The following is a 13152-nucleotide window of genomic DNA, read 5'->3' on the forward strand; positions in this document are numbered from 1 at the left end:
AAAGGAGAAAGAAACATTTTGACCTACTCTATCATTCTTACCTGTGGTGGTATGTGGCACAAGCCATCCCATCTCTGGGGCTCCCTTCTCTATGTGTTTTTCTCTCCCATGATCCCTGTGGGGGAGAGGGATGCCTCTTTCCTGGCTGTCATTATACTCATGGTGGGACCCCCTTGGAGATGACCCTCTAGACTTATCTAAAATACAGTCATGGCCAATTAGTACTCTGGGGCAGAGGATGCTAGCCCATCCTCCCACTACTAGAGACATAAGTTTTACTGAGGGTAAAGCTTCATTTCATTAAGAAAAGATGGCAAACAATGCCAGAAATATTCCTCATGTTTCTTTAATTCCAAATGTCTCATTAGGTTCCTTTGACCAACATATCTCCCTCATCCACCCTCATCCAAAATTACATTTTTTTCAGACTGTCTTGAGGACCCCAAGGGACCACCCTGGTCCATGTGTGGAAGGAAACAGGCAGAGACAGATAGAGTACACTGCATTTGTACTAGGATGGACAAAATCAGAAACCTAATGATCATAACCTGGGGAGGAGGAACACCAAGATGAGTAGAAGGATTGGTTGGCTCTATAGCTCAGCTTTCTTTGACTCCCTCCACTCTTTTGTTATCTCCTTGGTCAATCAGAAAATGCACTGGATTTGAATCCTGATTTCTACCTGTATGACCTTAGGTAAGTCATGTAACTTCAGTTTCCACACCTGTAAAATGAGAAGAATGGACTAGCTGCCCTCTAAAGGTCTCTTTGAGATCTAGGGCCATGATCCTATTCTTTTAACTCCCCACTTGAAGAAATGTTGGTTTAGTAATGTGTTAACTTTGGCTGCTGCTTCTCCCCACATACCACATTGCTACCTACCCTCACCCGCGCCTAATGGCAGACTTGTGCCCTAACATGATAGAAGCACTGGTGCTATAATCTTCAAACCATTTTCAGGATATCTTGGCTTAACTGACTCTCCAGTTATGATCTACAGAACTCAGGTTGTGCTGAAATAGGACCCAAACAATAGCAGATAGAGGTGGAGACTTAGGGACTTGGTCTTGGGGACATTCTGTACATTTTTTGCACTTTGTAGATTCAAAATAAATAGTAAATCTAAACCACCCAACCAGGCTAAGTTGTTCTTATCCCAAGGCCCCCAGTCTACCTAAGATGGATTCTACACCAGTTGTGCTCTGATCTTCAGTTACTTCTCTAGATTTAATTTGCCAGCAAGAAAGGGAAACAGTGAGGCCTTGGACAGTACCAGAGGGTAGCGCCAGGGGGTTACCATGGCAACCAGTCAGCTGGAATATTAGCCCCCTGCTATCTAAGGTGAGCCCATGCCATTCGCAGTGCTTTTTAATTAAAATTTGTTTGTCCTAGAATGAGCTGCATCTTTGTTGGCTGTCTGACTTGCCTATTTACTATGATTCTTCTAGCACAATGCAGAAGTTGGGATAAGAATCTTGGTTGTTTTTTTTAAGTTGTATTTTTACATGCAGAACACAATACACAGGCAACTGAAGGTTGCTGAGCAAGATAATAAGTTTCCAACAGATCTGAATATTGGAATTAGAGCTGGGTCCAAAAAACTCAACTACATGGGCATAGACTTTTCTTTTTAAAGTGGGTGCTCTGAAGATCTAGGGACTGGGCATGCTTAAACCAGCACCACCTGTAACTAAAGCAGTAGCACTGCTGCTCTTATCATGAATATGTAAAACACAAGCTGGGGGAAAGGAAATCCTAACCTGACTCTGAGTGCCAGGGAAAAATTACAGGGGGGCATGACTTCCCCAAACCAGCCAGGCTTGTTCCCAGGAGACCAACCACAGGGCAGCCTGCCCAAACAAAGATCAACACTGCTCCATCCCCCACCTCCATTACCTCAGGCTAGACACTCCTCCTTAATCACCCTGGGTCCAATTCACTCCCCTTCAAATCAGTTGGCCCATTTTCCTTCCATCTCCCAAACCCACCTTAGTCATCTGTGTGTCTGACCTCCCTTTAAGCCTAAGGCATGAACTATCATCTAGTATGCCAGCCCTCCCTCAGTTTCTCCCTCCCAGGGTTGCCTTGTACCTTCTTTTCTGTACACTGCGCATCTTCTGCACATAAAGCCAGAGTTCCAGGCCCACAGGAAGCAAGAGGGGCCGGGGCCGTGGGGCACCATACACCACCTTGCACACAGCCCTTTCTGCCAAGCTTAGGGCTGATGGCTGGCCTTCTACAGCAGTCGTCGGCATCTCCCCTGGGATGATGGTAGCAGGAGATTTTTCCTCTAGGGGTTGGTGGTGGATTTCATTGGTCCACTGGGGAGAAAATTTCTTCACCATCCAGCTTCCTATTGGCATCCATGAGCCTCCCCCTGGTATAACCCTCTGTCCTGTGAGATACTTCAAACTTCAATTTCAATCCTGAAGAAATTTCTAATTTCTTTTGACTATGGTGCTCTCAGAAGCAGTGGTGGAGTTATTGGTACTAAGCAATGTCCTACTCTACATTGGGTCAGGCCCTCTGCAATTTGGAGCTTTTGATTATTCCTCTTAGGAGGCTTAGAATGGTCCAATCCAGCTAGGGCAGCCACTACCCTGTCTCCAGGCTGATCCCAGACAACTCTGGGCTACCTCCTTCCTAGGGCAGAGAAGACAGATGGAGGAAGCTCACTGACCCTCCCTTCCCCTGCCTCCCCAGCCCCACACCTTGCTCATCAGTGGCTAGATGGAGATCAAGGGCAGCCCAATCCTTTCAATGCTAAGCTGTAAGATAAGTGTCATAAGTAGATGGGGGGGAGGGCAGAATTGAATAGAGGGATGAAATTAAGTCCAACTCAATTGATAATTCAATTCAAGTCTATTTAACAAATATTTTTTAAGTACTTACAAAATGCAAGGTGCTGTGCTAGGTACTAGAAATACAAAAATGGAAAATGACATAATCTTTGCCCAAATAGCTTCCAGTCTAATTGTGGGAATTCAACATCTATATAAAGAAGTGTGATATAAGGGTAATGATAATAGGTGCAAAGGAAAGATCCAGAAAAATGCTCTAGACAGGGGTGAGGAACTTGCAGCCTCAAGGTCACATGTGGCCATCTTTAGTCTTTTGACTAAATCCAGACTTCACAGAACAACTCTCAAGGCCACATGTGGCTTCAAGACTGCAGGTTCCCCACTCCTGTGAATATTTAAGAAAAGGGAGATTATTTTCAGCTGTGGTGATCAGAGAAGACTTCATGGAACAACTTAACTCAGTTGGTATTTGAAGAAAAAGATTTTAAAAGGTGGAGACGTGGATTCAGTGCTTTCTAGCTATGTAGGATAGCCTGAATGAATGAACGGAGGTGGAAGAAGGCAGGGTGAAATAAAGAACAGATTATAGTCTACTAATGTATAGTATATGAAGGGTATAGTATGGAATGAGGCTGGAAAGGTAAACTGGACCCATTATGTGGAGGGCCTTGAATGCTAGAGTTTGTCTTTTATACAAGAGGCAAGAGGGAGCCACTGAAGATTCTTAAGCTAAAGGGTGCCATTATCCATTTCTTTACATAGTAAGTCCCCAACAGGCTGCATCATTATAAGGGGATGGTGGCATAGATAACTTAAAATATCAGATAACCAAAAAACATTTCTATTTGGTTTTGGAATGCATGATATGGATTTCTTAATTATATGATGATCAAGTTTTTTACCTTGTTAATTCAGTTTGGCGCAGGTGGTAAAAATGAGTTTGTTTTCTCTGAGGAAGCACTCTGTGGGTGATTAGGATGGAGTTAGAAGATAGGGAGGAAATGGGGTTGTTTGGTAGATGAATAAGGAATACCCTGGTGACAGACTCTTTTCCAGTCCACTAAGAAAAGCCTAAGACAAGACCAGAACAAATGCTGGTTCCTCATCCCAGTGCCACAGGTATATGCCTATAAAAGTTGGAGGGAAATGTCTGAGATGAAACCCTATGGTCCTCCTCAAGCAGCTGAGAATCTCTCTCTGTCCCTGGCATCCTACCTTGCCATGATGTGCAGAATAGCTAGCCTGTCCTTTCCAGGAAGGAAGCCCTTCTGCTGAAAGTGACATCATGCTGGGACCACAGGACCTCTACTGAATGCAGGAGCTTAGGATGATGCACTCTCCAAGCTGGTGGAGGCCAATTCTATTTGGAGACGAAGGCACTGCTACTAAGTGGCAGAAGGGGGTGCTAACAGTTGTGTCTGTTAAGACCTTTTGGTTTTTCTTAACAGGTGATTATTTCTCTTTCATCTGTGGCTATGTTTGAAAATCACCTTCACGACTCAATGAAAAATGCTAGCCCCTTCCAGAGAGAGAGAACTGATGAACTCTGCGTGCAGACTGAAATATACTTTTCTCACTTTCTTTATTTTTCTTGCCTTTTTGTTTTTACAACATAGCTAAGAGGGAAAATTTTTTTGCATGATTTCTCATTTATAATTGTTAACATATTGATTACCTTAGGGAGGGAGCAGCTGGAGGAAGAGAATTCAGAATTGAAATTTAAAAAAAAATAAATGTTAAAAGTAAATAATAAATTTATTTATTTTTTTTAAAAAGAAAGCAAATCCCCTTCACACAACACCAGCAGACCTGCATCTGAAAAGGAGAGGCAAGGGGATGTGGCACTGACATTCCTAGTCCTTGATTCTCCATATCAAGTCTGGCAACAAAATCCTTAAGCAGAGAAAACTGTGGGGCTTTCAATCACCCCTAATGCTCTTACAGGATTATCATTCTAGGATAGTTCAAAGGCACAGTTAGTAAATAGCAAAGGCAGGATCTGAATTCAGGTCTTATGACTCCAAGTTTGTCATTCTTTCCACCACACCAAATTGCCTCCTTCTGTATTTCCATCATCTACAATCTGCAAATGATCAGGAAAATAAATCTTGCTGTGGATAGAGTGTTAGACCTGTGGCCACGATGCCCTGAGTTTGAACCATGCCTCCAACACTTACTAGCTGTGAGCCTCTGGACAAGTTATTTAACATCTGATATTCATTTTCTCCTCTATAAAATGGGAATAATAAAAGGACCCACCTAATTGTGTGGATCAAGTAAGTTAATACATGTCAAGCGCTTTGCCAGCCCTAAGGGGTTTTATAAATGCTAGCTATTCTACCCAACATCTCCTCTGAGATTTAAACTAGTGTTTCCCCTTGTGCATTTTGTAGCCCTGAGTTCCTCCTTCCCTCTATGCTCACAAGCAGGGCTGTTCTGGTATGTGAGGGGCCCAGCAAGACCCTGCCTGATTCCAAGTAGACTCCTCTGCCAGCCTGTTATGGAGCTGCTCTTGTTTCCTATATGATCTGACCCACAAGCCCTCAGCCCCATAGGCCACAGAGGATTCCATTTAGGTCATCATCCTACACTATCAGATCCAAAAAGAGAGAGCTAAATCTCTAAGTGCAAGGTTTCCTAACACTCAAGGTCACTGTGTTTGCTGCATTAGCTTCCTTCCCCTTATTTATTAGTCCATAAGACAGCTATATATCGTTAACTATTTCTCAAGGGAATGACTGGTATTGTAAGAAATAGATGGCACTGTTTGAACCTTGGGTAATTTTATATTCGGGAAGGCCTTACTTTAAGAAACACAAAATACAAAAAATCCAAACCTAATAAACAGGCAAACCTGGAGATAACTGGAGATAAAATGATTTATTTTATAAAAGGACTTCTTGTTTTAAAAAGGATTCACCACAGTTTCCCTCTAAACCAGAGGTTCTTAACCATGGACCCCTTTGGCAGTTTAGTGAAAGCTATGAATCCCTTCTCAGAAAAAAAAATGTCTTTAATGGAACAAAATGAAACACAATAGGATTATAAAAGAAGCAAGCATATTGAAGTACAGTTACCCAAAATATAAAAGTAAGCATAATTTCGTGGACTCCAGATGAAGAATTCCTGCTCTAAAGTACTGAATGCTCCTACTACAAATAGCTAGCTAGAATTTATGTAGCACCTTATGGTTTGTGGAGTGTTTTGTACATATCATGTTATTTGATTCTCACAACAGTGGAGGTAGACATTATCATCATACCCATTTTACATATGAGGAAAATGAGGCAGGCATGTTAACTGACCTGCTCAGACTCACAAAGGTAGTGTCTTGGATAGGTTTTGAACAAACATTCCTGATTCCAAATCTATCACTCTATCCACTTTGCTACCCAGCTGCCGTAGTATATTTAAAAGAGGCTATACAACCTCAATTGATACACTTTTTCAGAATATAGTTTTTGCATAAAGCAGGACCCATTTCTACTTTCCTAGAGTAAGTATAGTTTCTGTCAAAATAGATACAGAGAATTAGAAGGCTCAGGGGTGTAGGGAAGGTAATTAATGACCTGGTCCTTACCAGTCCTTGGATTTGTGTGAATAAGTGGGGAGGAGGATGGAAGTCACTCTGTCTTTCCTCTTCACTTAACTAATTCAGACAGACTCATGTCTGTATGAAGACCCAGGTCTCAGGGTACTGCTCTGCATGCCCCTCACCCCACTTCTGAGTGGTTTAGTAATGAGGACAGTATCTTTCCCTTTGCCTTCCAGGTCTGAAAGTCAGCCTGGATCAGGCAGCATCACATCTCCATCTCTTGGCCTGAAGGTGAATTGGGAACTAAAAACACTTGATGTGCCATTGCATATACACTGATAGGCTGGTGGAATATGGGAATAGAGTGGGGGAGGTGAGGAGTCATGAGTCTCCTTTAAGACCCCAGCCTAACTCAAATTGGTTTATGTGGCCATGCCTGAATGCAGGGGGATGGGTAACGTGACCTCTGAAGATTCTGCCACCCCACCTGTGGAGCAGGCAGTTCTATGTGCCAAGCCAATGCTTTTTTAGCTTGGGAGGTTAGCCAGCACTGGAAGCAGCAAAAATCAATTTACCTCTAGTAGGTCAAAACCAATGATGGTTATTATGGAGCCGCAGACCTGAGCCCAGCTGTGGGATGTGCAGTTACAGGTGTGTGTGAGGCACCTGGGGCTTGCCAAGAAGGGGATCTTTGGCCTAAGTTCTCAGTTCTCCTGTCTAAGTTCTGCAGGTCTGGAATTTGGGGTCAACATTGGGGGCAATCTCCAGAAAGACAGCTCAAAATCTCATTCTTCCCTGTCCTCTCTACTTCAACATTTGAGAGAAGAGAAAAAGCGCACGGCGCTTTTGTGCCAAATGCCAGGGGTGAGGTGTTGAGCTTTGTATGACTACTGATCATTCCATGCGACATGGTTCTGCTAATGGTTTGCTGCTCCTTGGGCATTCTTTCGTCCTTCTCCCTACTCTCCCTCATCTTGTCACCTTTCTTTCAAGATCTCCCACTATTCTTAGGACCAAAAATAAATCCTTGCTAGACTGGAGCCCTTTGGTTTTTTTACATTCATGTTTTTTGGCAGCTCTGCAATGCCAGAATGCCCTGGCATTGTTTAACAGAGGGCTGCAAGGCTGTACTCCAGATCTGTTGTGCCATCCTTACCCCTACATGCCCCATTTCTTCAGTTCTGGAGCCTCATTCCAGCAAGAAAATTCACACAAGTGCCCGCCGGCCCTGTGTCCTCTCCCTCTGATGGGATGGCTCTTTCCAGAATCTCCATTTCTGGAGGGGCCTCAGGTCCACCATGTTTCATTCCACTCCAGGCCGCACTCAGGACTCCATCTACCACATCCCAAGGCATACGTTTGTTCTGCCTACTCCTAGTCCCCTTTTCCACTTTCTTTTATGTGCCATCTACCTCTATTAGAAAGGACTGGCTGTCTTTCTACTTCTATTTGTGTTAGCTTATCAAAGTGCTTGACACATGGTAAGCACTTAAAAATGCTAGTATATCGAACTGATTGATTTCTAAGAGAATTTTTTAGCTCCACATCTCAGTTCTCATTCAATTGGAGGCAGTCTCCCTCCCCTTTCCTGATTGTTCCCTCCCTACTTCCTTCATCTCCACACCCACCCCTAATAATCTACTCTGCGAGCAAATACCCGTGGGGATCTGTTCTATGGCCACAATCATATAATCCTAGGGAGAGAAATAAGTAGAAAATGTTCCACACCATCATGATACTTCACAGCCCTCCCTCACTCAAAACAAAGTCAAGTGCAAGTCATGTCATCATTTCTCGGATGGCATGGTCTTCTTCAGCAACGAAGGACGAATACATGCACAATGCAGAGTTCCTGAACCTTCTTCCTCTGCTGCCCAAACACAGACCAGTCCCAAACTCTGGACCAAGTATCATGAATCTGTATCTGGTGAGAGGTTATGTAAATCAGTGCAGCTCATCTCCACCTCTCTGTATTTGAACAAATAGAGCATCATTCTCCCCAGCATCTATTACTCCCTAGTAACAAATTAGAGGGGGGCGGAGCCAAGATGGCGAAGTAGAAAGACGCACATACACATAGCTCCGAACCCACAAACCACAAAACGGCAGAGGGGACTAACCCAGGGCGAATTCTGCACCCAGAGACCACGGAATATTGGAGCGAGGGAGATTTCTGTTCCGGAGAGACCTGCAAACCTCTCGCAGGGGGTCCTTTGCACCGTGGACTGGGCGCTGGGACGGGGAGCAGAGAGCAGCCATACCGCGGCAGCGACACCGTGAGGAAAAGATCTGAGAGGGCTATGGGGACGGGATCTCCAGCTGCCACGCGGGTCTCCCCACCCACAGAGGAACCTGCAAACCTCTCGCAAAAGGTCCGTCGCGCTGCAGACGCGGTGCCCAGCCCGGACCTGCGGTGGCGGCTCCAAGAGGTACAGATCCGAGAAGGCTCCAGAGACGGGATCTCCAGCGACGTTACAAGCCCCCCCACCAACAGGGGACTGACGGGGGTAGGTGAGAGAGTCCCTTTAGCGGGTTGAGAGGGGAGTGGGGTGCCCCCGTGGCTCGGGCCGCCCCAGGAGATAGAAGCTGAGAGGCGGCTACAGACAGGGGCTCTCCAAATGGGCGGGAGCCTGGATCCATTGTGGAAGGTTTATGCATAAACCCCCGGAGGGAACTGAGCCAGGGAGGCAGCCCTGCCCCTGACCACCTGATCTTAATTCTCACACTGAATAGCAGCCCTGCCCCCGCCAAAAACCCTAAGGTGGGAAGCAGCATTTGAATCTCAGTCCCCAAACGCTGGCTGGGAGGACCAGGAGGCGAGGTGGGTGTGAGGAGAACATTCAGAGGTCAGGTCACTGGTTGACGAGAATGCCAAGAAAAGGGAAAAGAAGTAAAACTATTGAAGGGTATTTTCTCGGAGAAAAAACACTTCCTCCCTTCCTTTCTGATGGGGAGGAACAATGCTTGCCATCAGGCAAAGACACAGAAATCGAGGATTCTGTGTCCCAGCCCACCCAATGGGCTCGGGCCATGGAAGAGCTCAAGAGGAATTTTGAAAATCAAGTTAGAGAGGTGGAGGAAAGACTGGGAAGGGAAATGAGAGGGATGAGGGAGAAGCATGAAAAGCAGATCAGCTCCCTGCTAAAGGAGAACCAAAAAAATCTTGAAGAAATTGGCACCTTGAGAACTAGCCTAACTCAGTTGGCAAGGGAGGTGCAAGGGGACAATGAGGAGAAGAATGCTTTCAAAAGCAGAATCAACCAAATGGAAAAGGAGATTCAAAAGCTCACTGAAGAAAATAGATCTTTCAAAACTGGAATGGTACAGATGGACGCTAAGGACTTTATGAGAAAGACAGATATCTCAGAACATACAGCGCAGATTCGAAAAATGGAAGATAATGTAAAATATCTTATTGGAAAAACAACTGACCTGGAAAATAGAATCAGGAGAGACAATGTAAAAATTCTGGGACTACCTGAAAACTATGATCAAAAGAAGAGCCTAGACATCATCTTCCATGAAATTATCAAGGAAAACTGCCCTGAGATTCTAGAACCAGAAGGCAAAATAAACATTCAAGGAATCCTCAGAACACCGCATGAAAGAGATCCAAAAAGAGAAACTCCTAGGAGCATTGTGGCCAAATTCCAGAATTCCCAGGTGAAAGAGAAAATATTGCAAGCAGCTAGAAAGAAACAATTCAAGTATTGTGGAAATACAATCAGGATAGTACAAGATCTGGCACCCTCTACATTGAGAGATAGAAGGGAATGGAATAGGATATTCCAGAAGTCAAAGGAACTAGGACTGAAGCCAAGAATCACCTACCCAGCAAAACTGAGTATAATACTTCAGGAGAAAAAATGGTCTTTCAATGAAATAGAGGACTTTCAAATTTTCCTGATGAAAAGACCAGAGCTGGAAAGAAAATTTGACTTTCTAACACAACAATGAAGAGAACCATGAAAAGGTGAACAGCAAAGAGAAGTCATAAGGGACTTACTAAAGTTGAACTGTTTACATTCCTACATGGAAAGACAATATTTGTAACTCTTGAAACATTTCAGTATCTGGGCACGGGGTGGGAGTACACACACACACACACACACATGCACACACGCACACATACATAGAGACAGAGTGCACAGAGTGAATTGAAGAGGATGGGATCATATTTTAAAAAAAAAAATGAAATCAAACAAATTAGAGACTTTGATGAGCACAATGACTTGAGGCATTAAGGGTATGTAGCATATTAAGACTCTAGTGTTCTCTCTTGAATGCTTAACTAACTTCCCAGGAGCCCTTTTAGTCTCAGAGGGACCTGAACTCATCCATTCTTTCCTGAGGTCATGGTTGCCAGGTCTCCAATCCAATCCAACAAACATTTGTTAAGCACCTACTATGTGCAAGTCACTCTACCATAGGCAGGAGATACGTAGACAAAATTTAAAATCACCCCTGTCCTAAAGGAGGCAGTCAGGTTGTACAGAAAGAGGACTGCCTCTAGAGTCTGATGATCCAGGTTTAAATCCCATCTTGGATGCTTGTTGGGCCCTCAGCACATCATTTAACCTCTTTGTACCTCAGTGCTCTCAAAGTGAATAGATGGCTTCTAAGGCCCCTTACAGCTCCCCATCTAGGATCCTATGAAAAAAGAGCTCTAACTCTTACAGGAGTTTCCCATAGAAAGAGGCAAATAAAATGAGCCTTGAAAGAAGCTAGAGCTTCTAAGAGGCAGAGGGGCAGAAGAAGTACATTCCAGGAATGGGGGACAATCTGGGCAAAGGCCCAGAGGATCCCCTTTGAGATTAGAAAAGGGGCTTGAGGTAAGTGGGGGTTGAGAGGAGATTTTCTTTGATTTCCGCAGTATCTAGTCCCTTTCCAGGGGGAGATCATCTTATCCCTGCATATTTAGAGCTTAAAAGCTTTTAGTCATTTAGAAGGAAAAGTTCTGAGAACTCAGACCATGTCTATACCATTACAGTACTAGTCTTGCACTGCTTGCTTGTCATATGGCATTTTTCTAACCCCAGCACACAGTGCATGGGGCAGCATGCCTGAGGACACAGCCCTCCAGAGTTCCAGCCCTCTCATTGGGCAGCTGCCAGAGCTTTTCTGGAGGAGGCCCTCCTCCTGGACCTTTGATCTTGATGGAGGGAGTCAGGATGTGAGTATGGCTCTGATGATGCTATTTCAGTTGTCAGCTGACACTACCTAGTGTGTTGGAGCATTGTGTCTTCCAAACCCAAAGGAGTGGGTCTGTTGCTTGCTGGGTAGCCCAGCTTTCTTAGAGCCCAGCTCCAACTTAGAGCGGCAGAACAAATAAAACATATCTAGGGACATATAATTAATAATAATAATTAATTACAATAGCTCACATTTCTACGGCACTTTAAGGTTTACAAAGAGCTTTTCATTAAACACAGGTATTCCTGATTCTACCATTATGTCTATTATGCCACACAGACTTCTTTCAGTTAGGGTGGGAAGGGAGTGTGTGTGAGGGAAGGAGGAAAAAAGTCGGAGACAGAATGGAGCGACAGTCCCCTAGGAGGCAATGAAGGGGAACACTCTTCTCTTGTAGATCCTTTCCTGGGAGAGGGCACCATAGCAGCCTGAGAGTCCCTAGATATTCCCACATTGCCTAGTGTCCAGGAGATGCCCCTACCTTACGTCCATCACTCTCTTCAGAGAGGGCAGCAGCCATGGGCATTGCAACCTCCCTGCATCCCAATAAAAAGAGGCAATGTTTAGGTTCTCCTCTGCCTCAGAAAAGATAATATCCCAGCTATCTTGCCTTGGTTCAGTGACAGCAAATAGTATTGAGAGATCATTTTGGCCATTTAACGTTAACTTTCAATTTCCAGGAATTTTCACCCTATAGTAACAATAATGGTAATAACTCACCTGGGGCTTCATGATTACATAATGCTTTCCCCAAAATAAACCTATGAAGTAGATAATGCAATTAGATTATCATATTAAGAAACTGAGAGGTCCAGCATTCCAGAAAGCAATCTAGAACTATGTCTCCAAACCTACTAAATTGTCCATGACCTTTGACTCAGTAATACCACTACCAGCATTCCAAAGAGTTCAAAGAAAAGAGAAAGGAGACCCAATGGTACAAAAAAATATTAGTAGCAGTTCTTTTTTTGTAGCAGGAAAGAAGAAACTAAAGTGGGGCATCAAATAGAGAATGCCTGAACAAATTATGGTTTGTGAATGCAATGGAAAACGATTGAGCCAAAAGAAATGATGAAACCTGAAAAGACCCATGTGAACTGATGACAGAGGGAGGAGAGCAGAGCTAGAGCCATCTGCACACTAACAACATTCTAAAACAAACAACTTCGAAAGGATTAGGAACTCAAACAACATGGTGGCCAGAAGACTGATGATGAAGCCTGTTGCCCAACTCCTGACAGAGAGGTAGGAAATAGGTTTAAGATGTAGAATGAGGCTTACATGTTTGGACATGGCAAGTGTGGGAATTTATTTTGCTTGACTATGCATTGTTACAAGCAATTTCTTATTTCCCCTTCCCAATTCAGGGAGGGGAGATGGGAAGGAGAGAAAATAAAGGCTTGGTAAATGAAATACAATAAATTAAAAGAAAGAAACTGAGGCTCTAAGAGACGAAGTCCTTGCCCATGGTCAGATTGCCTGTGCAGATAATTCTCCTACAATTCAATTGTACTCTAGTATTCAGAGAACCACAGAGACAGAGCTGGAAAAAAACTCAGCAATGAGCCAATTCAAGTGGCATTTGAATTCTTATCTTGAGGCCAGGGTAGGAGTATATTATTT

The 13152-nt window shown here is 44.0% G+C and overlaps 1 protein-coding gene across 3 annotated transcripts in view; it reads right to left on the reverse strand.

Annotated features, from left to right (window-relative positions):
* GPSM1 (G protein signaling modulator 1) overlaps nt 1–13152 on the reverse strand; it is a 137873-nt gene that overhangs the window by 85637 nt on the left and 39084 nt on the right. The window contains exon 1 of one of the 3 annotated variants that reach the window (XM_072632954.1): nt 2092–2380. The exons of the other annotated variants lie outside the window; for them this stretch is intronic. Coding sequence (XP_072489055.1) covers nt 2092–2363 — 272 coding nt within the window. The 5' untranslated portion in view covers nt 2364–2380. Of the gene's footprint in view, nt 1–2091; nt 2381–13152 lie in introns of those variants that run through there. 3 annotated transcript variants of the gene reach the window in all.

Source organism: Notamacropus eugenii, chromosome 1 (assembly GCF_028372415.1).
Source record: "Notamacropus eugenii isolate mMacEug1 chromosome 1, mMacEug1.pri_v2, whole genome shotgun sequence".
Lineage (NCBI taxonomy): Eukaryota > Metazoa > Chordata > Mammalia > Diprotodontia > Macropodidae > Notamacropus > Notamacropus eugenii.